Source organism: Lynx rufus, unplaced genomic scaffold (assembly GCF_022079265.1).
Source record: "Lynx rufus isolate CCGP_SWC_20201006 ecotype Redwood Valley unplaced genomic scaffold, mLynRuf1.p SCAF_12, whole genome shotgun sequence".
NCBI classification, from domain to species: Eukaryota; Metazoa; Chordata; class Mammalia; order Carnivora; family Felidae; genus Lynx; species Lynx rufus.
The window spans coordinates 65,939,937-65,955,000 of NW_025814826.1; the positions used below are offsets into that span (position 1 = coordinate 65,939,937).

Genomic DNA, 15,064 nt, shown 5'->3' on the forward strand with positions numbered 1-15,064 from the left:
GATTCTAGTTTATTTTTAGAGTGTGCTGATTAATAGCTTCCAAAATATTCTAAAATAGGTCAAAAACACTTAAGTGAATCACTTGTAGTATCTCAGGGTGGTAGTCACGTTTACATCTTTAAACAAAACGGCATCTGCAAAATAATCCCCGACTAGTAACCCAACACTCAGCACCGTCCACCGACATGCTTCCTTCATGACGCCATGCAAAATAAGGGGTATAAAGAACAGTTGGGCATAAATGGAATTTCAAAATAAGGAGTTAAATTAAATTAAAATAGATTGTTTTAAGTGTTCTCTCTTTCATGGAATTGAAATGGTGGTAGAGAGGAATTGAACATAATACTTTTGTATCTACCTTGACAAAAGAGACAAAATAATAAAAATACTTATTCTTCTACAATAGAAATAACAACAGGTAACACTCAGAAGTGTTCACTAATCCCCAAGCTAGATCCTACAGATTCCCACATGGGAAATTCAGCAAAATAATAGCTCATAACAAACACACAAGGAAACGTATCACTGAGTAAGAGTCAGTGTAAGCCACCACCGACAGAACACATGCAAAGCCCAAGAATCTCAGATTCAGAAGAGACATTAACTCTACGTGAAATAAAAAAGAAAGAAAAGGCAGAAAAATCAGAAAATAGTAAGGACCATAGTAGATGGCCTGGCAGATTTTCTTATGGGGGAAGGGACACAAAACTTCAATAAAAACTCAGCAAATGCATTACACATCCAAGTGTTTGCGGGGGAGAAGAGCTGGTGTTCTGACAGATTGATCCGAATCACAGATTCCCGGGGGGCAAAGAGCCGAAACGGAAGAAGGAAGTGGCTGCACAGGGAGTGTAGCCTGAGAGGTTCTAACATAGTCCCGCAGGGAGAACGCAGGTGGAGTAACAAAGAAGGGAGAAAAGGCAAGGTCTGAGTGGTTATCAAAAGGCATTTCAAGAACTGATAAAAAGACACGAGCCCACAGGTAGAGGGTGCACATCACAGATCAAGCAGGAAAAAAATGACTGGAAATCCACACTTAGTCTGTAATAGAACTGCGAAACACAGAAGACAGAGAAAAGGTCTCAAAGCTGCCCAGAGAGAAAGGACAGATCACATTCAAAGAAAGACAGGATGAGAGTCAACCTCTCAACAGCAGTAATAAACATCAAAGCTCTGTGAGAGAGCACTTCCTGCCCTGCCCTGTACCCAGCAACACGTCTGTTCAAGCAAGAAAAAGACTATGAGCCACACAGGAGGTCTGAACGACACTGTTAACAACCTTGAATTCATGGGTTTTCATCACACTCGGTGCTCAACAGTCCAAGACGCATTCTCCCCAAGCAAAACTGGAATCTTGACAAAATCTCAGCCTGTGCCGGGTGATGAAACAAGTCTAAACAGAGTCTGAACGACTAGACAACTAGTATCAAATGAACCCTCCAACCACAATTCAGAATTATTTGAGAAATGAACCAAATGGAATACATTTTTAAATCGCCTTATGATCATATATATTTCTACCAAGACAGTGGACCAAATGTTTCGAACAGTCTGCTCACTGAAAACAACTAAAAATGCTGAATAAAACATTTTTTAAACATCTTCTGGAAGGCTTCTATGGCTGGGTGACAAACAAACAAAACCAAACCAAAGTCCTGGTCCGGCCGATGCTGGGATGCAGAGGGGGCAGGGAGATGTCAGGTCAGCTGTTACCCTAGGCCGGAACCACACACACACACACACACACACACACACACACACACACACACACACTGTACAGTGTCACAACCAGCAAAGAAAAGCAAGCCAAAGGACAATGGACACCCAGGACCACAGTTACCTGCATGGAGTAGCGGGGCAGGGGTGGGGGGATGTGACAGGGACACAGACCGGGAAACATCAGCTGTGCTCTCTTCTCTTGGGGAGTAAGACCACACGTACTCATTTTTTTTACTAAGCATCATAACTTACAAAGGATACATGTATCAGATGTTACCAAGCTAAACAATTAAAAAGAATCGGGGCACCTGGGGGGGCTCAGTCGGTTGAGCATCTTACACTTGATTTCAACTCAGGTCATGATCTTGCGGTTCGTGAGATCGAGCCCCACGCTGGGCTCTGCACTGAGCGTGGAGCCTGCTGGGGATTCTCTCTCCCCTTCTCTCTGTCCCTCCCCTGCTTGCACTCTCTCTCAAAATAAACAAACATTTAAACAAAAAAGAAAGAATCAGGGCGCCTGGATGGCTCAGTTGGTTGAGCATCCAACTTCAGTGATCAAGTCATGATCTCACAGTTCATGAGTTCAAGCCCTGTGTCAGGCCCTGTGCTGACATCTCGGAGCCTGGAGCCTGCCTTCAATTCTCTGTCTCCCTCTTTCTTCCCCTCCCTCGTTCCCTCCCTCTCTCTCTCTCTCTCAAAAACAAACATTTTTAAAAATTAAAAAAAAAAAAAAAGAATCAATGTTATCAAATTCTGAACCCCTTAAATGGGTCCTTAAAATGGACTCATTTAGCTTGGAACTCAGTGAAAATATAAGTATGCACATATGTATGCATCTTACTTATTTGAATCAAGTAAAGATTTTAGAAATTACAGAATGGGTGTCATTTGGCTCTGAGGCCTGTATAAGATAATTTATCTCAGAACTCAGTGACAATTTCCACACTCAAGTTCTTACAAAATATTTCAATTCCATTCTCAGTTGAACAGACCTTGGCTATAAATAGCTGAAGGGCCAAAATTGCATTCACTGTGTGTGTGCAGGCACGTGCACGATTAAGCAGGAGAACGTTCTGAATTCCTAACTGATTTTGCAACAGCGGAACGAAGGCTGCTCCCAAGGTGGGTGCTGCCCGCGCAGGAGAACACGCGGATTACCTGGAACAGCCCCGGAATGTCCACACCCGCAACAGGACAGATGCCGCACTCGAAGTGACCACAAGAAGTCAAATGAATAGACAAGTACTTACTGAAGCAGCAGGGCAAAAATCATACTATTTCCAAAACAAATGGAAGTACAAATACATCCATTTTTTCCCATAAGTGGACATTACATGTTTTACGCATTTTACGCACAGCTTGTGCTACGCGCCAGCATTTTACAGGCGAGCCTCCCCTTCCGTGAGCAGAGCTGTGCTTCCCTCCTCAGGGTGGATGCGAACATTTGAAACCCGGAGGAATGTATTAACCAAGCTTTTCCCGACAGACCTCTGCCACGGTTCCACTTTCCGTCTTGTTACTGCCACGCTCCAAGGAGCGTCCTGTACCTACACGTGTGTGAATCTCACCTCTTTAAAAAATTTTTTTTCAACGTTTATTTTTATTTTTGGGACAGAGAGAGACAGAGCATGAATGGGGGAGGCGCAGAGAGAGAGGGAGACACAGAATCGGAAGCAGGCTCCAGGCTCTGAGCCATCAGCCCAGAGCCCGATGCGGGGCTCGAACTCACAGACCGCGAGATCGTGACCTGGCTGAGGTCGGAGGCTTAACCGACTGCGCCACCCAGGCGCCCCTGAATCTCACCTCTTTAGAATAAGCCCCTGGAAGGAGAATTATTAGTTTGAATATCAAATTGCCAATATTTGACTGTTTTTACTTACAAAACTGCCAGCGGTGCCACATCCCAACCGGAAGGACAGGGCCATGCTCGTGGCCCCTCCCGTACCTGCCGATCAGGAGCTGTGACAACTAACAGCATTCTCCTCCGCCCCTCTGTCCTCCTCCCCTGTAGTCTGAGTGCTGCCTTTACCTCCCTCTGTTTCCTGTCACTTAGGCCTGAGATACCAGCTTGGATGAGCCATCGACACGGGGAAGGGGTGGGATCACAGCTACACTTGTATTTCTTTTAAAATACAGGTACTTGGGGGCGCCTGGGTGGCGCAGTCAGTTAAGCGTCCGACTTCAGCCAGGTCACGATCTCGCGGTCCGTGAGTTCGAGCCCCGCGTCGGGCTCTGGGCTGATGGCTCAGAGCCTGGAGCCTGTTTCCGATTCTGTGTCTCCCTCTCTCTCTGCCCCTCCCCCGTTCATGCTCTGTCTCTCTCTGTCCCAAAAATAAATAAACGTTGAAAAAAAAAAATTTTAAAAAAAAAATAAATAAAATAAAATACAGGTACTTGGGAGAATATTACAAAATTATATGCGAAATGAAAGTAATTATTAGGGTAGAGATACTTTAAGTGATGCTTTAGAATATTTTAGGGACTGTCTAAAACTGTATAACTAAGTGTAAAAGGTTAAAAAGAGGGCAGGCTGAAGAAGAGAAAGTGTAGGAACAGGAGAAAGCAGAGCAGGGGGTGAAGGGGCCGGGAGCTCATGTGGAGAGCACACAGGAAGGCAAGAGAGACACGCGCCATCCCGGAACGTGCAGCCCCACTCGCGTCGTGACAGGTAAACGGTAGATGCCAAGCGCTCAGAGGTCTGGTGCCGCCTGTGGACTGCAATTCAAACCGTGCCTGGGCACTTGTGTGGCAGACAATCCTACCTCACTTCATCGGTATTTGAGCAGCTGAGACAGGTAAGCACGCGGAGACTCACGGAGCCGTTAAACGCACAGTGGGCCACTACCGCGTGCACGCTCACTCCCTCCGGGGTTTTTTCATAAAGGCCGTTCAACCGAACCATGCAAGCCGCTGCGAGACACGTCCTATGAGTAAGAGAAAACTGGGGCCACACCAGCATGTGAAGTGCTTTTAATCAGAGATACGAGCAAGGCCTCCTACGGGGAACAGCTAGGACACCTAGCAATAGTGTGGAAGGAACAAGAACGCCACCAACTGCGAGGTCAGCCTGTAGTGGCCGTGAGCTAATGAGGCCTGTTTGATGAATTCCAGAAATCCGTGTCACTGAAGTAGTCACAGATTTCCTCAGGGGGTGGGTTTTTTCAAGGAAATTATGCTAACAGTGATAAATATCATCTACAAGAGAGAAACACACGATGCAAACCTATCAGTTAACTAAGCTCTCCTGTCACCTCCTTCACTTCGACTCAAAGCTCACCAGATTGCTAAGGGTGAGCTGTGGAAACACAGACGAGGAGCGGTTTGTAATCTAGAAATCATTTTTGCAGTACAAACGGGCCTCCAGCAATCTCAGGCGGAATCTAAAGAGGGCTTCGCTCTTTCCTTTTCGCCAAACGCAAACGCCCTCTTCCCGTGCATCTCCGTATCGTGGTAAACCTTCCCAGGCTCCCGTCAAGTCCGGTACCCCACATTTCCACTGGCATTTCACTGGCCATTTCCAATGGCACTTCCACCCCACAGACAGGAAAGCAGACCCAATACCGAGAAACAGCGACCTCAGCCTCCTGTTCTCACAGCCTAGATCTGAGAAGGGGGAACACCCAGTTTTCTCACATTGGGAAGTACATCAACCTACCGTCCTACCACCTTACTTCTGAATGTAACTGAACCATGCCTCTTTCCTGACACCAGGCACCTGGACGGACACAATCAACCTCTTTCTTCTTTACTTTCATGCTCCATTTGGATCAGCCTCCCGGTCCTATCAAATCCATCCACTAAAGTTGCCTACACTCAGACCTTTCTCTCCCCCGTTTCTTGCCCAAATGGCTGAACAGCCTCCTAACTTGCTTGCAGCCTTAAGACCCATCCAATGCACGACGGATGCCGCCATCACATCAGTGTGATCTTATTTAACAACGAAAATTCTCGTCAAGCCACTCGCTACTTAAATTCTTTAAATAGCTCCCTTTATTCTGCAGGAGGAAACCTAGAACCTTCCCTTTTTATGATGTGGGCTGTATCTCCCTCACCCACTTCTCAGAACTTCTGAGCTCAGCTTTAAATGCACCAGGTTTCCTAAAGTACAGCTCTTCCTCATCTACAAAGCTGGGGACTCGGTGACACTTTCCAGACCCCCTGGACTCCACCCACTGGGTTAGCAGACCCTCCTGTGTACGACCACGTGGCCCGTGACCACCAACAGTAGAGGACTGAACGCAAAGTACCGTGTACAGGAGATCCTCACCCACTGCACCTTCAATAGAATTTAATGGGCAATTCACTTATTTCATCTGTGTTCTTGACCCACAGCAGACATTTAATACATATTTTTATTAAAACAAAACATTACCAAGTGCATTTACCTGCAAAATGGTGTGCAAATGTTGGGATATTATTCAGACCATTTTTCCCCCCATGCTCATCACTAAAACTAACAAGTATTTGGTCATAAAATTGTGTTGGTTCATTTATGCCACAGGTATTTATTGCCTAATATTTTAAGGGGTAAAAAGCAAGTTACTCAATGTAAAAAAAGCCCATTCTGGCTTTACTGTGCAAGTTGTTCTTGAGATTATGTCAATGTACCTGGCTCTGGCAATAAATTCTGTACCCGACAAATCTGTTGATATTCAGGCATGAGCATTATACTTGAATCAAAGACAAGCCAGTGGTTGAGTCACTTGGGACTTACAGTCTCCACATAAAAGAAGTCTCTTTTAAGACTTGCCTAAGCATACAAGAATTCACAAAGTGTCAAAAATTCAAAATTTCCCACTGGTTAAAAGACTCTCACTGCCATACTGTGCCAAATTTATTATTTTCCCGAACATTAGGTTTAATCTAATTCTAAGATAAAACCATGTAGTATGTAGGATTCAAAGAAACAAAGAAAAAGGTGTATTAAAGTACCCTCCTATACCTGTTGATAGAAGAAATTCAGAGTTGGCTTGTCTTCAGTAAACTGGTTTAGAAATCCTTTTGGCAAATAACGAATTCTCAATTCATATCTAAAAAACAATTCAGAAAATAGAACAATTAGAAAGAAGTAATTTTCTCAACTCGTAGTCTGTAATTACAGTATTATTGTGAGTATGACATAACCAATTACTCGAAGTATTATTTTTAAAATAAGGTAAAAAACAATCACAGTTTTTAAGCATACGGTTTTAAACCTTTCAGCACAAGAACATGCACGTCTGTTGTCTGAAGCTCAGTGATCCCGCAAGGAGACAGGACAGGAAAGACATCCAGAAGGCACAGGGCCAGCAGTCACTGTCCCCCACTGGGCCAGGCGGCACCCCCTCACACCTCCCCTCGACGGCTGCCCTGATGTGCACGGACTCACACAGAATGCATTCCTCTATGTCTGGTTTTTTCTCACTCGCGGCAAATGCTTGCGATGTGGAGCCCAGCTAGCAGCTGAAGGTCGGTCACGGCTGCCCTGTGTGACAGCCCATATCACCGCGAAAGGCCATCAGAGTTATTACTACTTTGTGGCCCTGATGAGGAAACGGCTATAAACACTCTTTTTTTTTCCTCCTCTAAACATAAAATGATGGGGCACCTGGGTGGCTCAGTCAGTTAAGCATCCGACTTCAACTCAGGTCATGATCTCGCCGTTCATGAGTTCGAGCCCCACGTCGGGCTCTGTGCTGACAGCTCAGAGCCTGGAGCCTGCTTCCGATTCTGTGTCTCCCTCTCTCTCTGCCCCTCCCCCATTCATGCTCTGTCTCTCTCTCTCTCTCAATAGTAAATAAACATTAAAAAAAATTAAACATAAAATGATTTAGTCGCTCAGGAAGCCAAGCTTCAAGAATGGTCGAAACAAACGAACTTCACCAGAATGCTCTCTCACTCGTGTCTTCTGGTGAACATACGGACACACCTCTGCTGGGAAAGGGGGGTGGGGGGACCAGGAGCAGAGTCCCTCGATCACAACACACACACATCTGTATCCACAGATGCCGCCCGTCAGGGAGCTGAAGAAGCCACACCGTCCTACCAGCAGCATGGGGCACTCTGTTTCCCCACACCCTCACCTCTGCCTGGTACCTGCATTTTAGTCCGGGACACTGCGGGAGGGAGGTACGGTGTGGACCGGACTGGCACATCCCGATGGATGATGAGATGGGGCACACCCTCATCTGATGATGGGCCATTCTGGAGACCTTTTGTGAAACGTCTGTTTTGTCTAAAGGGTTGTGGGCCTCCCCTCCCCGACCCCCAGCTGACCTGTGGGTATTCTTCAGGTATTCAGAGTGGGAGACCACTGTTAGACTGCCCAGTATGTTCTGCCACTCCACAGCTGCCTTTCACTCTCCTGACGGTTATCTTTTAAAAATTACCTTTTTAATATTTATTTATTTATTTATTTATTTATTTTGAGAAAGCATGCACGCAGGGGACGGGCAAAGAGAGAGGGGGAGGGAGTGAGGGAGAGGGAGAGAGAGAGAGAGAGAGAGAGAGAGAGAGAGAGAGAGAGAGAGAATCCCAAGCAGGATCCGTGCCATCAGTGCAGAGCCCAACGTGGGTGGGGCCTGATCTCAGGAACCATGAGATCATGACCCGAGCCAAAATCAAGAGTCAACGCTTAACCGACTGAGCCACCCAGGCGCACCTAAAAATTATTTTTAAAATGTTTTCATTTTAATGCTATCTTTTGAGGAACAAAGTTCATAATTTTTATGCAGCCCTATTTATTCTTTTCCTTTTTAGTAAATTCTTTAAGTGTTTTGTTTATAAGATATTTGCCTACCCAAAGGTTATAGAAAGATCTGGGGTTTTTTCCCTAAAGTTTTAGTAATCGATGTTTAAAAAATGTAACAGGCTCACAAGGAAAACACACAAAGTAATCAATACAATGTTTTTGGTTCAGTTAAGGGTGGAAAAAATGCATGATACGCATACACAAGTTCTGCTAAAAGTTTTAAGTGTCCATCTTATGAAAATACACAATCGCCAAACGATCAGGTTCACATTGACTTCTACTCTCGGAAAGAGGTCAATCATTTACTACAGATATCCTACAAGGGGCAACTGTTTGTGGAAACGCAATAGATTCCATTTATTTTTAACTTGGGACTTAGCAGGTGCTTTACATGTGCTATTTCTCTTAATGCACACGACAGTCGGAGAACAGAAGTGTCATGATCTAGGCGGGTGACGCTCCGTGAGAGGAAGCAACGGGCTCCGAGCCAGTGCGCTTGGACTCAAACAGGACACCGGAGGCTTCTGCTGTTAGTGCCTCCCATTCTAACAGAGAGGAAACGGATCCCAGGTCAAACGCTGGGCAGCCTGGCTGCACGTTCACGCTGTTAACGTCCAGCATCCCGATGCTGATGCTGACGATGCCTCAACGGACAAGGGCCACTCAGGATGTGACAGAAATTGCGATAAGCATTTGACCCACGGGCTTCTTTCAGTCAGCACCAGCCCTGAGAGGAGCAGAGAGAACGTGGGCTCTGCACTGGAGCTGCCTGGGCTGGGCGTCTGGCTCCGTGGCCCACCGCCGACCGCCGTGGCCCTCCCACACCTCGGTGTCCTCACCAGCCCTCAGAAAGTTTATATGCAATATATGCTCAAATTCAGACAGCAAATACACAGGTATCTACAAGATGGCAGTAAAAGTGACACAGACAAATAGGCACGGTGAGGGGAATGACACGTGATAAAGTATTATTTTGCAAAGGGTGACCAGCAAAGGACACTCAGATTCAAAGACATCTTAATGAAGATCTGAAGGGAGGAAGGGAGTCATGCAATCACGTGCAGGGACAGGAGTTCTAATACGATGGAAGGGGGTGCACGAAGGCCCTGAGGCTGGAGGATGTGTGGGAAGGCAGACGCAGCTGGGCCCGCTGGGCGCAAGCAGTGAGTAGAAGGGCAGGACCGGGAGGTGGCAGATCACGGAGGACCCTGCACGGCGTGCTTGTGGGGCTCGGAGCACTGTGAGCACAGCAGTTGAGTCACAGGACGTCTATTTCTCTGACCAGGGAGGCGACAGTGTGTAGGACCGGCCAGGGGACCCGGGGGAAGAAGCAGGAGGCCCGGAGGCGAGTGCAGCACTCTGGCTGAAAAGGAAGGGCCTTCTGTTTTCACCGGTGGGGAAAGAGCTTCAGGGACTCAGGTAACGGGCCGAGGTCCCAGGGCTATGAAGAAGCAGACGGGGATCCCTCTACAGCAGTCGACGCAGGAATGCCCCAAAGCAGAACGAAACTGCTAGAAGGCACTGGCGGCTCCGAAACCAGAGAGACGCCCACTGCTCTTACTCTGTGGAGGCCAGCAAGCTCATCAGGTTGCCAAGCGGATTCTGACCACTGCTTTACTGCGCCCACCCAGCACACCCGCCCCACGGCCCTGACGATGCGCAGCCCAGCACACCCGCCCCACGGCCCTGCTGAGACTGCCCGAGGTCTCCTGATGTAATGGCATCCCTTCACTCCGCCTCTGTCCTTAAACCACAGGGCCCAACACCCACAGCCGACTGGCCCACGAGTTCCGACATCCCTACTCCCATCTCTTCTGTGAAACTCACCTCTTTCCCGACCCTCCTGCCACTACTCTAAGAGACTGGCTGCATCCCAAGACATATCTCCATTATTCTGCTATATGCCACTCCATGGACTTCTGAAGAGCAGCTAAATATAACACGCCCCAAATAAAATCATCTTTTTTCCGCTTCTCCTAAGTAATAATTTCCTATGAAGGCCACTGACACTAACCTTCCCTCAGTCTTACCACCGACAATGAGCACCAAGATACCCACAAGCTAACCAAGTAATGGTGAGGAGGAGTGGCAAGTGTTTGGAGAAAGAATCTGTTAAGCTTGATACTGAGAAAGGTTAGCCTGTCTGTGTGTAGTGACACAAAGTACAATTTCCAGAAACAACACAGATATCGTAAGCTCTTTCTTACAACACACTTCCAATTTAAAAATCCTCAAAGGAGGGGCACCTGGGTGGCTCAGTCGGTTGAGCGTCTGACTTTGGCTCAGGTCATGATCTTGCAATTGACAAGTTTGAGCCCCGCACTGGGCTCTGTGCTGACAGCTCAGAGCCTGGAGCCTGCTTCGGATTCTGGGTCTCCCTCTCTCCCTCCCCTCTTCCACTTGTGCTCTCTCTCTCTCTCTCTCTCAAAAATAAATGAACATTGGGGCGCCTGGGTGGCGCAGTCGGTTAAGCGTCCGACTTCAGCCAGGTCACGATCTCGCGATCCGTGAGTTCGAGCCCCGCGTCAGGCTCTGGGCTGATGGCTCGGAGCCTGGAGCCTGTTTCCGATTCTGTGTCTCCGTCTCTCTCTGCCCCTCCCCCGTTCATGCTCTGTCTCTCTCTGTCCCAAAAATAAATAAACATTGAAAAAAAAATAAATGAACATTAAAAACAATGCTTAAAAAAATTCTCAAAGGAAGGACAGGAATAGAAATTCATCCTTAGACAAAAATTATAGCAGTAATAGCTGTGAGAAAGAATCATCAACGATATTGAGAATACAGGGTAAAAATACAATGAGAAACAGTATCCGCAGAGTCTCAATCTATCTCCCCAGAAGAGTATTTCTTAATTTCAGAGGAAAAAACAGCAACTTTACAGTGGGGAAACCTGGCCACCACCTTAAACCAAATGATCCCAGTTAAAAGCACCTGTAAAAAGGAGTCACATGCTGACAGGATGCAGTGAGACGGGTACAAAAGCTTAGAATTCTGGCCCAAAACACATAACCTCAATATAACCATGAAAAAAGCCCTAGATGAACCTCAATTGAAGGACACGGTACAAATAACCAGCCAGGATTCTTCAAAAGTGTCAGGGTCAGGAAGGACATAGAGAGACTGAGGAACTGTCCCCGATTAGAAGAGACTCGAGGAGTCAGAACAGCAACGTGGTTCCTGGACCAGAAAAGGGATGTTATGTGGGACAACCGTGAAATTTGAGTGACATGTGTAGATTAGTTAAGTAAGACTCTATCAATGTTTATTTTCTGGCTTCAGTGCCAACTACTGCACTATGTATGGTCACGAAAGTTCCAACATTTAGGGAAGCTAGGTGAAGGCACACAGGCCTTAACTATTCTTGCAACTTTGGATACGTATGGAGAATAAAAGAAATTCCACAGGCGCAGACTAACTGTTCCGTAACCACGGTGATAACCCACCAGAACCTCTCTCCAAGCAGCCTGGCCAGTGTCAGCCGGCAGCCGCAGACCCACTGGAAACTATCTTCCAGCTGCCCGTGTTCGGTGCAGAAGCATCCGGTAAGTGTCTAATTAACAGAGCGGCAAATTGGAAGTGCATCCGTGTTTTAAAGGTGTCACTTCCAAACCTGTCAGAGTGCTCCTCTACTTACTGTCTTTCTGCTTTAAACCCTCCTAAGAACTCTTGCTGAATGCAGGATTACAACGAAAGACTGGCTTCTTAAAAGAAGGCGTATGCAGGGGCGGTGTCATTTCAAGACAACATAGAAAACTACCAAATACAATCTAAAGCTTCCTCAACTATCATTATTCATTTTCATTGGTCTTCTTTGGAAAATGACGCCTCTCCTCTCTCCTGCAGAGTGAGGGGCTTGCGCAGCAGCGAACAGGGCAGCGCTAAGCAGGCTGCTAAGCAGGAGGGCAGCAACCGCGGCTCACTAACAATGACGAGAATGTTCCTCCTCACTCACTTGCCAGAGCCCCAAATACTTCCTCAAATGCCAAGAGGGCCGTCTCTTAGACTTGGGTTCAACATCAGAAGGATTGGGCCGTCCCTCCCCGCCCCCCCCAGTGCCCTGACAGGCTATTTATATCCGCTTAGCCCACTCGGATGCCCAATAGCCACCCTACATAGGTGGCTCCAGATAAGTGAAGTTTAGTTACCAAAATGTGATTAACCAGAATGATCTAGGAACAGAACTTTCAAGCTGAAATCTCTCAAAACTGCAGGACACCGTTTGCCGCAGTATATGCTAGTACGACATTGCCACGGAAGCGTTTTTTGGCAGACTCCAGCCAGATCCTAACAAATACTACCTGCTCCACTGGGACCTCCCGCGACAGGGACCTCCAGGCCTCCTAGGGACAGGGGAGCCAGCTCCTGCTTCCTCCTGGACAGACTGGGCAGGAAGCAAGGCAGGTAGGAACCCGAGTCTTCTAAGGGGCGGACTTTTCGAGCCCTGCCTCAGAACCCAACGGGTCAGCACGAGTCCCGATGGGGCCTTCGGGAGACCGGGGGGAGGGGGGCAGGACACTCCCCTCGGGGAGGCTCTGCACTATTGCCCTCTGGTCCTTGATCTTACCCAACCGATGAGATCCCCGACGATATTCCTTTAGGGTTTTCTTTTCTTTTCACATTACAAAAGCTTATCAGGCTGTTATGTCATTTTCTGGGACTTACTTTTTTTTAAATTGAGGTAAAATTCACATTACAAAAAAATTAACCTTTTTAACGCATACAGTTCAGTGGCACTTAGTGCACTCACAACAGTGTCACGGGAGACTCGACTCTGCCACACGAGGCTACATGGCTAAGATTCACCCACACGGCTACACGTCCCTACAGTTCATTCATTTTGACCTGCGTGACATCCTACGTCTGCGGCCCAGCACGGAAACCTGGAGTCTCTCAGGGACAAAATCTGCAGGGGAACTGCAGCCCTGTAGAGTGTGTGCTGCCCGTCTTCCAGCTGCGGCCCAAACGGATTTACCCGTTTACCTTCTCTCACCAGCAGCGCAGGCAAACACCCTGTTGGAGCCACCACCTCTCCCGCTACTGACGCTGCCCACGACTCACTTTCTGCCAACCAGTGTGGATCTTGTGGGCTAGGTCCCCACCCCCCTGATCGCCATCCCCCAGATTACCGGCCAAACTTGTTTTCTCCTTTATGACAACGCCTTCATGTCCCATGTCCCTTGTCCGTGGACTGAGTTGCCTGCAACTCTCATACTAATCAGAAGAGCATCACCCTTTGTAAATTACAAACGTGACAAATATCTCCTCTCAGCTGCAACTTGCTTCTGCACTTTTACAAATACACCTTTTAATACACAGAGGCTCTTCATCTCAATGAAGCTAAATTTGCTATTCTTTCCTTTTCCAGAGAACGTCTTTGGGGCTATTAAATCTTCCTGCTCCAGGACCAGCAGTGCCTTCATATTTTGCATTAAGCTTTTTTCTCACCTGGTCCATCTTCAGTGGGTCCCTGTGTATTGCTTGAGGCAGGATCTATTTTGTGGTTTTCTTCCCACCAGGACAGCCACTTATCCAACCAGCCCTTCCTGTCCCCAGCGGCCAGCCACGGCACCACTGGAAGGTCCCCCTGCCTGACACAGCTACACCCACACAGTGTGCCACAAGCTGGCTTGTGTTGAAAGACCTCAGGACCCGGGTGAGCAAGCTTGTGTCTCAGGGTTATTGAACAGGAGGAACAGATCCTACGGCAGATAGCACGAAAACAAATCGATGGTCAAAAACTTCCCGAGAATGGAAACTGACGCCCGATTATTCCGCGGAGTCCTAGCACTTTCATGAGAAGAACATCTTACTTTTCAGAACTAAAGCCAGGAGTGCAGCTGTCCTCACAAAGCCACCTACGAACTGAGAGAAGGTCCCTGCTAGCAAGGGGGAAATGTGATCAAAAATGTTCTGTCTCTGGTGCTTACATACCTTAACAGGAGCAGAGAAGAAAGAGCTGAGCACACGGACTCAATTGCCTACTCTGCCGTATGATCTCAAGGAAGTTTTTTCAGCCTCTCTGAACCACAGCTGTCTCACCAGTAACATGGCAAAAGGTGAGTACCCACCTGAAAAGACTATCATAGCAAGAACGAACTTGGGTAAAGTAAGCCAGGTGCTTAGCACAATGTCCACCACATTGTAAGCAATGTGTGTTACTGTGAAAACACGGTTATTCACACAATTTACAACTGTTCATCCCTAGATGAAGACAACTTACTGTCCCATCAAAGTGCTTTGCCTCTAGGTTTATTTTACATTTCCACTACCACTAATTCCATTCTCACTTAAAGTGTTTATGAGGTGCCTCCTATATACCAGACACGACCAACTAGAAACTAGGAATACAGCAGCGGGTGAGACAAAGTCCCTGAGGGAGAGAAAGGTCATCAGGTGGGCAGGCCCTAAAGACAGAACGGTCGGGGAAGACACAGGCCAAGAGCGGACAGCGGACACGGACACTGGTCTGAACGATGGGAGGCCCACGCGGTGACGGAAACGACAGGGGAGCACGTTCAGCAGAGTCACACGAAGCACAAAGTCTCATTCGAGAACCAGAAGGAGCCGTGGGGCTGGGGCAGAGCGAGTGGAAAGTTCTCCAAAACAAAGGAAAGG

At 47.5% G+C, this 15,064-nt stretch overlaps 1 protein-coding gene across 6 annotated transcripts in view; it reads right to left on the bottom strand.

Moving 5' to 3' along the window:
• The window catches only part of PTK2 (protein tyrosine kinase 2), a 257,109-nt gene that overhangs the window by 138,607 nt on the left and 103,438 nt on the right, over positions 1 to 15,064 (bottom strand). For all 6 annotated transcript variants that reach the window (XM_047074237.1, XM_047074239.1, XM_047074240.1 and 3 more), the window contains one exon: positions 6,662 to 6,749. In XM_047074237.1, the coding sequence (XP_046930193.1) occupies positions 6,662 to 6,749 (88 nt within the window). The remainder of the gene's footprint in view (positions 1 to 6,661; positions 6,750 to 15,064) is intronic.